Source organism: Catharus ustulatus, chromosome 27 (genome assembly GCF_009819885.2).
Source record: "Catharus ustulatus isolate bCatUst1 chromosome 27, bCatUst1.pri.v2, whole genome shotgun sequence".
Lineage (NCBI taxonomy): Eukaryota > Metazoa > Chordata > Aves > Passeriformes > Turdidae > Catharus > Catharus ustulatus.
This window is the reverse complement of record NC_046247.1, coordinates 1,087,483-1,097,187: the sequence shown is the minus strand read 5'-3', so window position 1 is coordinate 1,097,187 and position 9,705 is coordinate 1,087,483. Positions and strand designations below refer to the sequence as shown.

General features: G+C 56.3%; 1 protein-coding gene across 4 annotated transcripts in view; it reads left to right on the top strand.

Moving 5' to 3' along the window:
• The first annotated feature begins 3,901 nt into the window (after nucleotides 1-3,901).
• The window catches only part of UNC5D (unc-5 netrin receptor D), a 78,004-nt gene continuing 72,200 nt past the window's right edge, over nucleotides 3,902-9,705 (top strand). For 3 of the 4 annotated variants that reach the window (XM_033081358.1, XM_033081359.1, XM_033081357.1), the window contains exon 1: nucleotides 3,902-4,354. In XM_033081358.1, coding sequence (XP_032937249.1) covers nucleotides 4,273-4,354 — 82 coding nt within the window. In that variant the 5' untranslated portion in view covers nucleotides 3,902-4,272. The remainder of the gene's footprint in view (nucleotides 4,355-9,705) is intronic. The other variant, XM_033081360.1, reaches the window with a different exon arrangement.

Below are 9,705 nucleotides of genomic sequence, written 5' to 3'. Positions count from 1 at the left end.
TGATGGAAATCCTGGTAATGGAAATCCTGGCAATGGAAACCCTGGTGCTGGAAATCCTGGTGATGGAAATCCTGGTGTTGGGAATCCTGGCAATGGGAATCCTTTTGATGGAAATCCTGGTGTTGGGAATCCTGGCAATGGAAATCCTGGTGTTGGGAATCCTGGCAATGGAAATCCTGGTGTTGGGAATCCTGGTGTTGGGAATCCTGGCAATGGGAATCCTTTTGACGGAAATCCTGGTGCTGGGAATCCTGGTGTTGGGAATCCTGGCAATGGGAATCCTGGTGTTGGGAATCCTGGTGTTGGGAATCCTGGCAATGGAAATCCTTTTGATGGAAATCCTGGTGTTGGGAATCCTGCTGATGGAAATCCTGGTGTTGGGAATCCTGGCGTTGGGAATCCTGGTGTTGGGAATCCTGGCAATGGAAATCCTTTTGATGGAAATCCTTTTGATGGAAATCCTTTTGATGGAAATCCTGCTGATGGAAATCCTGGTGCTGGAAATCCTGACTGAGGCCCTGGCACGGGCAGAGAGCTCCAAGGGTTTCCATCACCCCCCGTGCTCACCTGGCCGCACAGCTCTGAGCAGAGCCCCGGCTCTGCAAGCTCAGCTGGAACGTTCTGCTGAGCCTCCAGGGTTTTTTATTTCCCCCTCCTGCACTCCCTGTGCTGCAGATGACAGCAGTGTTGGTGTCCCCTCAGCTGGAGCTGTTCAGTGAGTCCGTGGTGATTGCAGGGATCTCTCCAGCGCCCACTGAGCACCACCAGAACAATCTGAGATGGGAAAAGGAGCCCAGAGGTTCCTGTGGGGTGCAGATTTCGGGTTCTGGATCCTCCCTGCCCCTCCCAGGAGCGTTTTCCCACTGGGATGTGGCTGCTGGGTCAGGATGTTCAGGAAAGGCCAAACCAAGCAACTCTCTCCTCTTTGGTTTTTATTTTTTCGTGAGGTTCTGATGCAGCTGCCTCGGAGTTTCCAGGAAATGCAGGCTCCAGATGTGGAAAAGGGACAGGGCCTCCATTCCTGGAATCACTGAAGGGCCCTGGAGTGCACAGAGCTTCATTTCTGCTCTTCTCCTGCATTTTTATTTATCCTGCAGCAGCCCTTAAAGGCCGGACAGCTTCAGCTTGAGCTGCACTCCACCCGCTCCCCAGGAGCTGCCTCACCCTCAGATTTTATTTTTGTGGAATATTCTGCTTATTTCCATTTCCAAGTGCGCTGATTGAAGCCACAGCTGCTGCCCTTATTTCTACTTTTGCTCTCTCCTTCCCCATCAGAGCGTTTTAAACTCGGTATTTTTATCTGAAGCACCAAACACAGACTTGGTGGCGTAGGCAAAAATCCAGAATTAGTGGGGCTCGAGGCACAAGTGGCTCCGTGTGCTGACGTGGGCGGGCTCGGGAGGCTCTGCCACGTGAAAACCTCCCTGGGGAGCTGCCCAGCTCTGCCCCAGCCTGGCGTTTTGGTTTGCTTTGAATTTTTTATTATTATTATTATTTATTATTTTTATTTTTATTTTTATTTTTATTTTTATTTTTATTTTTGTTTTTATTTTTATTTTTATTTTTATTTTTATTTTTATTTTTCTTGGCAGCGTGGCACACAGAAGTGACCCAAAACCCTCTTGAAGGAAATGCATTTTTCATATCTTTGCTCCGCTCCTCATCCTGAGCTCGAGCCTGGCAAAGGGAATAAGGAATCTTCTGATGTGATCTGCTCAGATATTGGTTTTTTTCCCCCCCTCCTCTCTCTTAAAACCCTGTTTACAAATTCCTTTTGCTGTAATTATTTGTTTCCTCCTGCAGCGTGCAGGACGTGGAGCTGCTCCTGCTGCACTGTCCCTGTCCCTGTCCCAGCAGGGACCCCAAAACGCTCGTTCTGAGCCCTCCTGAACCTGGAAACCAGCGGGGATTGGAGCTGGGAGAGCTCAGGGCACGGAGGAGGATCTGCCCCAGCCCTGATGGAAACGGGGTGCGTTCCCTAAAGGGGGTGGAAATGGAGTTTGGCTCCTAAAGGGGAAGGAAATGGAGTTGATTTCCTAAAGAAAGGGGATGTGTCCTGAGTTCTGACCTTGGCACCAATGGAAATGGAGTTGATTTCCTCAAGAGGGGGTGGAAATGGAGTTTATTTCCACAAAAAGGGGGAAGGAGACTGAGTTGATTTCCAAGAAGGGGATGAGTCCTGAGATGTCCTCAACACCTGGTGGAAATGGAATAGATTTCCAAAAAGGGGAAGGAAATGGAGCTGATTTCCTAAAGAGGGGTGAAAATGGAGTTGGTTTCCTAAAGAAAGGGGATGAGCCCTGAGCTCTGCTCTTGGCACCAATGGAAATGAAGTTTATTTCAAAAAAATGGGTGGAAATGGAGCTGATTTCCTAAAGAAAGGGGATGAGCCCTGAGCTCTGCTCTTGGCACAAATGGAAATGGAGTTTATTTCCAAACAGGGGAAGGAAATGGAGTTGATTTCCACAAAAAGGGGATGAGTCCTGAGCTCTCCCCAACACCTGGTGGAAATGGAGCTGATTTCCAAAATGAAAAGGGAATGGACACAAAAATTGCAGCGTCTTGGCCCAGAATTCCACATCCAGGATTCCTCTGAGGCAGCAGGATGCAAACACAGCCCAGCTGTCCCTGCCCTGAGCCCTGGGAATCTCCTGAGCACCAAATCTCCTTCTGTGCCTCCTCCTGCCCCGTTCCTGCGGGGTTTGTGTCCCACACACCAGACTCTGCCCCTTTCCTCTGCCCACTGCAAAGAAAACCCCACAAATCCCCCAAATCCTGTGCCTGGGCTGGATCCAAGGACAGAGCTGCTGTTCTTTGTGAGCACAACTCCTCCTCCAGCCTTGGCCTCCCCTTCAGGTGCTGCCTTTGCTTCCACCTCTCACGTTTGATTGATCCAGAGCAGCCCTGGTCCCACTCGGGCAGAGCCAGGAGTTCTTGGCCTTGGACCCTCGTGGTGTGTCCTGATCAGGTGTGTGATGGAAATATTGATGTGCAATTAGCAGGGGAAGGGAAACTGCTGCTGCTGCTGCCGGCAAGAAACAGAATTTTAAATCACAGCCCGCTGCAGTGTGGATAACAACAGTCCAGGGTGGGCTTGGGGGGTTTTCCATCCCCACAGGAAGGAGGTTTTTAGGGGTTTGGGCACAAATGTGAGAGTTTAAAGGGTACAGCAATGTGGGGAGAGCACAGAGGGGCAGGGAGGGCGCGGGGCCACAGCCGGGGGGCACCTCCTGGGCTCGGGAAAGGTGCGGGGCCGCTCCCGGCGGCTCTCCCGGCACAGCTGGGCGTGTCCCAGCTCACCTGGATGTGTTCCCACCCTGCACATCTGGATGTGTCCCCATCCCGCACATCTGGATATGTCCCGATCCCGCACATCTGGATGTGTCCCAGCTCACGTGGGCGTGTCCCAGCTCACCTGGGCGGGCATCCCGCACATCTGGAGGTGCCCCCATCCCACACATCTGGATGTGTCCCCATCCCGCACACCTGGATGTGTCCCCATCCCGCACATCTGGCCGTGTCCCCATCCCGCACATCTGGGCGTGTCCCAGCTCACCTGGGCGTGTCCCTGCTCACCTGGATGTGCCCCCATCCCGCACACCTGGGCGTGTCCCCATCCCGCACACCTGGCCGTGTCCCCATCCCGCACATCTGGCCGTGTCCCCATCCCGCACACCTGGGCGTGTCCCAGCTCACCTGGGCGTTGTCCCCTCGCACCTGGCTGTCCCCCCCTCGCCGCACTTTGGGGGGATATGATGGGGGGGGGGGTCTCTCGCGTGTCCCCAACCCCCCCCCCCACCTGTGCGCGCGCCGCCGGCAGGACCCGCCCCGCGCGGCGCTAATTGGCTGCGGGGGGAGGGGCGGCTCATTAGCGATGCGGGCGCGCGCCGCGGCCCCGGAGTCGGCGGCGGCCGGAGCGGGGAGCGGAGCCCGCACCGCATCCCCGGGAACCGCATCGGCAGCGACACCGGGCGGGGGAGAGCGGCGGGGAAACCGCCCCGGAACCGCCCCGAACCCCGGCGAATTGTCTGGCTTGAGCCCAGCTCCGCATCCCCGGCTCCGCATCCCGGGTCTACATCCCCGGTTTTATCCCGGGTCTACATCCCCGGCTCCATCCCCGGTTTTACCCCGGGGCTCCATCCCCGGCTCCATCCCCGGTTTTATCCCGGGGCTCCATCCCCGGTTTTATCCCGGGGCTCCATCCCCGGCTCCATCCCCGGTTTTACCCCGGGGCTCCATCCCCGGCTCCATCCCCGGCGCTGCGGGCTCAGCATGGGCGGAGGAGCCCCGCGCCTGCACCGTTGGCTGCTGCTGCTGCTGCTGGGGCTGTGCAGCTGGACGGGCGCGCTGCGAGGTAAGCGGGGCTCGTTCTGCGCTCCCCGGGGCCACTGCGCGGCGTGGGGGTCCCACCGGTTGCTCCGGGGATGGGGGAGCGGGGATGGGGGAGAGGGAGCAGCGCGGAGAGAGGGGATGGCGGGGAGAGACACCCGCACCCCATCTCCCAGAGAAACACTCGCATCCCATCTCCCGGAGAGACACTCGCATCACATCCCATATAGAAACACTCGCATCCCATCTCCCGGAGAGACACCCGCATCTCCCGGAGAGACACTCACATCACATCCCATATAGAAACACTCGCATCCCATCTCCCGGAAAAACACCCGCATCCCAGCGCCGGGAAAAACATCCCCCAGCGCAGGGAGAAACATCTGCTATCCCACCTCCGCGAAAAATCCGCGCTATCCCAGCGCCGGGAGAAACACCCCGCATCCCAGCGCCGGGAAAAATCTCCGCTATCCCAGCGCCGGGAAAAACATCCCCCGGCGCCGGGAGAAACAGCCGCATCCTCTTTCTGTGAGAAACACCCGCACCCCATCTCCCGGAGAAGCGGCCACCCCGCCTCGGGGACCGGAGGCGACAGCGCCGGGCTGAGCTGCGGGGTCCCGGGCTGGTCCCGGGCTGGTCCCGGCTCATCCCGGGCTGGTCCCGGCTCATCCCGAGCTGGTCCCGGCTCATCCCGGGCCGGTCCCGGCTCATCCCGGGTTGGTCCCGGCTCATCCCGCACTGGTCCCGGCTCATCCTGGGCTGGTCCCGGGCTGGTCCCGGCTCATCCCGGGCTGGTCCCGGCTCATCCCGGGTTGGTCCCGACTCATTCTGGGCTGGTCCCGGCTCATCCCGGGCTGTTCGCGGCCGTTCAGGTCCCTGTCCCCAGCGCATCCCCCGCGGGCTCCGGGCACGGAGCGCTCCGCGCTGTGCGGTGCAGCAGCCGCAGCAGCCCCGGGCATCCCGCGGGGCTCGGAACCGGGGCTGGCTCCGGTTCTGGGCCCGGGCACCGCTCGGGCTGTCCCGGGACGGCGTTCGGGAGGCTCAGGGACCCCGCGGGCAGCGCGGTCTCATCCCTGGGTGGATCTGTTCATGTGCAAGGCACGCACTGGGGATGCTCCGAGTCCTTTTTTTGGGTAATTTCATGGAACTTTTCCTCGGTAAATCACCGGGGGGCAGCCACCTCCTCAGGGCACCTAGCCCGGGGATGTCACAGCCCGCAGCGCCCGGTGTCCCGCAGGCTCGGCGGGGCCGGGAGTGCGGGGTGTGCGGGATGTGCGGGGTGTGCGGGGTGTGATGTGCGGGATGGGATGTGTGGGGTCTGCGGGATGGGATGTGCGGGATGGGATGCGCGGGGTGTAATGTGTGAGGTGTGATGTGTGGGGTGTGTGGGGTGTGATGTGCGGGATGATGTGCAGGATGATGTAAGGGATGGGATGTGATGTGCGGGATGGGATGTGCAGGATGTGCGGGATGGGATGTGTGGGATGTGCAGGATCATGTGCGGGATGGGATGTGATGTGCGGGATGATGTGCGGGGATGGGATTGGCAGGATGTGCGGGATGTGCAGACTGGGGTGTGCGGGATGTGCGGGATGATGTGCGGGGATGGGATGTGCAGGATGTACGGGGTGTGCAGGGTGTGATATGCGGGATATGCGGGATGATGTGCGGGATGATGTGAGGGATGTGATGTGCGGGATGGGATGGGATGTGCAGGATCATGTGCGGGATGGGATGTGATGTGCGGGATGTGATGTGCAGGGTGTGATGTGCTGGATGTGATGTGCAGGGTGTGATGTGCAGGGTGTGATGTGCGGGATGTGCAGGGTATGATGTGCGGGATGATGTGCGGGATGATGTGCGGGCTCTGTTCCCCTCCCGGAGGAACCGGCACCTCCCGCTCCGCTCCCAGGCTCTGCCGTGCCCATCCCGAGACTTCGCGGCTCCTCACGGCTCCTCTCCCTTCTCTCGCCCGCCGTGCCTGCGCTTCCATTTTCCTCTGCACGGAGCTGACGGGCTCTGCTCTCTGTAGCCACGGGCTTGTGCCAGCTCGCCACAGGTCCGAATCCTCCCTGGCCACCTCACCCTGCCCGGAATTCCGGCTCCAGCAGGGGCAAAGCCGGGAGGGTTCTGTGTCTCAGAATAAAATGTGCTTTTTTGGAAAAAACCCCAACCAACCCCAACAGAACCCCAGCAGCTCATAGGGCATGGAAATAAATGAAGAGAGGAGCATGGAAAAGAATATTTCCTTTTTTAAATCATACTTTGATCGAGAAGCATCAGTGCCTAAATCACTGATGGAGGGGTGCCCGAACAAGCACGGGGGGTGCCCAAATAATTGATGGAGGTGCCCAAATATTTGATGGAGGTGCCCAAATCTGTGCTGGAGGTGCCTGAATCAGTGCTGGGGGTGCCCAAATCTGTGCTGGGGGTGCCCAAATCATTGATGGAGGTGCTCGGTGCCTCCTGTGCCTCCCACCTGGGAACCTCTGGCAGCTCTTGCTCCAGGGGGAAGCGTGGCCAGGATCTGGAATTTCAGACCACGGAGCTGGAGGAAGCTCCTGCTGCTGCCAAGTGACAAATTCCAGCTCTGAATTTAAAACTCACCGGGTTGCGCGTTTCAGGTTCTGGGCTGGGGCAGAGTTTTGGGCAGAACAGGGATTTTGGGGCGGAACAGAACAGGGATTTCTGGGCAGAACAGGGATTTTTGAGCAGAACAGAACAGGATTTTTTGGTGGGGTGCCTGCTGTTCACTGGCAGCTCTGGCTGAAGCAGTTAAAGCTCAGCTAAACCCCGGAGCTGTGAGGTTTTAGTTTATGAAGTTGTCCCAAAGCTGCCTCAGAGACAGATTGTGCTCAGATTTCTGTTCTGAGCGGGGATTAAAGACAAATGGAAGGGTTGTAGAAACCCCTGGCATGGCATTTGAAATCTGCTGGAACGAAAACACACGGATAGCTCCGGGCTTTTGTTTTCACAGGGAAAAAATTGCGCACACAGGCTGGTAATTGGAGGAGAGAGCCGCTAATATTTGTTATCTGACGCCTCCAAACTGATTCTGAGTTGCACATCTCTGAATGAAGACGTGAAAATGAGCTTTAATTCTCGGCCGTCTTGGTCCCCAAGCCCGGAGCTGAGTGCTCAGATCCGAGTGGATTTGGTGCTAAACGAGCATTATTTGGGGATTTTCCTGCTCCGCTCGGGTTTGTGGTGATGAAACGAAGCTGCCTGAAGGATGGGGCGGCTCTGTGGGGCTGCTGGACAAAGATCTCGGGGCATTGCTGTGCTTTGGGGAGTTTTAAATCGGTTTTTTTTGCCGTGGTCTGAGTGTGAGCAGCGGTGCTGTCCGCAGGAGGAGCGCTGGGTTTGGGTAAAAAACCAGCGATTTCTGCTGATGTGGGCATGAGCTGGCACTGAGGGCAGGGCCGGGCTGCCAGCTGTGCCCAGCTGTGCCCAGCTGTGCCCAGACTGACCCTTCTGCCTTGTTTAATTATGGAAATTAGATGAGCCCCAATGAATCCCCTGCAGGGGCTGGGGTCTCATCAGGTCCTGGCAGGGCAGGAGCCACCAGGGCCACTCTGGCTGTGCCCATCTCTGCTCCAGGGGCAGTTTTGGGGACAACCAGCAGCTCTGGGTGGGACTGGGCCAGGCACAGATGGCTCTGGATTGATTGATTGATTGATCCCTGTATTGATTCATTTATTTGTCCCTGCATTGATTTATCTCCCTCCAGTCCCCAGCCCCGGGCTTGGCACGGGATAAACTCAAACCCAGGCAGGACCTGGGTGCTGCTGGGGCCTCTCCTGGCTCTGCTCGAGTCTCTCCATGCAGACAATTTCATGTTTTGGTCTCGTTAGGACCAAGAGTTGATTAAAAATAGCAACCACACTCTGCTCCCACTCCTGCAGTGGCTGTGTGGGCTCTGACAATATTTGTGTTATTTAATTTGTGACTTCCCAGGAAATGAATGAATTCCCTTCCCTGGTTGCTTTAGGAGCCATTTTTCCATTTTCAGGAGTCATTCCCGTTTTTCCAGGTGTGTTGTGCCTGGTGGAGTTCTGCTGTCCCTTACAGGGGGTGGGACATTCAGGGTTTGGGATTTCAGGTTTTGGGATTTCAGGGTTTAGGACATTCAGGGTTTGGGACACTCAGGGTTTGGGACACTCAGGGTGTGGGACATTCAGGGTTTGGACATTCAGGGTTTGGGACATTCAGGTTTTGGGACACTCAGGGTTTGGGACATTCAGGGTTTGGGACATTCAGGGTTTGGACATTCAGGGTTTGGGACATTCAGGTTTTGGGACACTCAGGGTTTGGGACATTCAGGGTTTGGGATTTCAGGGTTTAGGACATTCAGGGTTTGGGATTTCAGGGTTTGGGACACTCAGGGTTTGGGACATTCAGGGTTTGGGACATTCAGGGTGTGGGACATTCAGGGTGTGGGACATTCAGGGTTTGGGACATTCAGGGTTTGGGACATTCAGGGTGTGGGACATTCAGGGTTTGGGATTTCAGGGTTTGGGACACTCAGGGTTTGGGACACTCAGGTTTTGGGACATTCAGGTTTTGGGATTTCAGGGTTTGGGATTTCAGGGTTTAGGACATTCAGGTTTTGGGACACAGGGTTTGGGACATTCAGGTTTTGGGATTTCAGGGTTTGGGATTTCAGGGTTTGGGACACTCAGGGTTTGGGACACTCAGGTTTTGGGACATTCAGGTTTTGGGATTTCAGGGTTTGGGATTTCAGGGTTTAGGACATTCAGGTTTTGGGACACTCAGGGTTTGGGACATTCAGGTTTTGGGACATTCAGAGTTTGGGACATTCAGGGTTTGGGATTTCAGGGTTTGGGACATTCAGAGTTTGGGACATTCAGGGTTTGGGATTTCAGGGTTTGGGACATTCAGGGTTTGGGACACTCAGGGTTTGGGACATTCAGGGTTTGGGATTTCAGGGTTTAGGACATTCAGGGTTTGGGACATTCAGGGTTTGGGATTTCAGGGTTTGGGACATTCAGGGTTTGGGACACTCAGGGTTTGGGACACTCAGGGTTTGGGATTTCAGGGTTTGGGACATTCAGGGTTTGGGATTTCAGGGTTTGGGACATTCAGGTTTTGGGACATTCAGGTTTTGGGATTTCAGGGTTTGGGACAAGGATTGTTTTCTCAGAACCACAGGGAATTTGGGGGCTCTGCAGACAGCCCTGGCCATGCAGGAGTTTGGAGTTATTTATTTGAGGATTCTCTTCACTCCTGTGTTGTTTCTGCCTTTCTTGCTGTGTCTGTGCTGTGCTGTACCAGAATTTGGGAGGGAATTCAGAGAGAAAGTGGCAAAGCCTGGCTTTGGGCAGGAATATGCTCCAGTTTAGGCTGGCTTAGAGC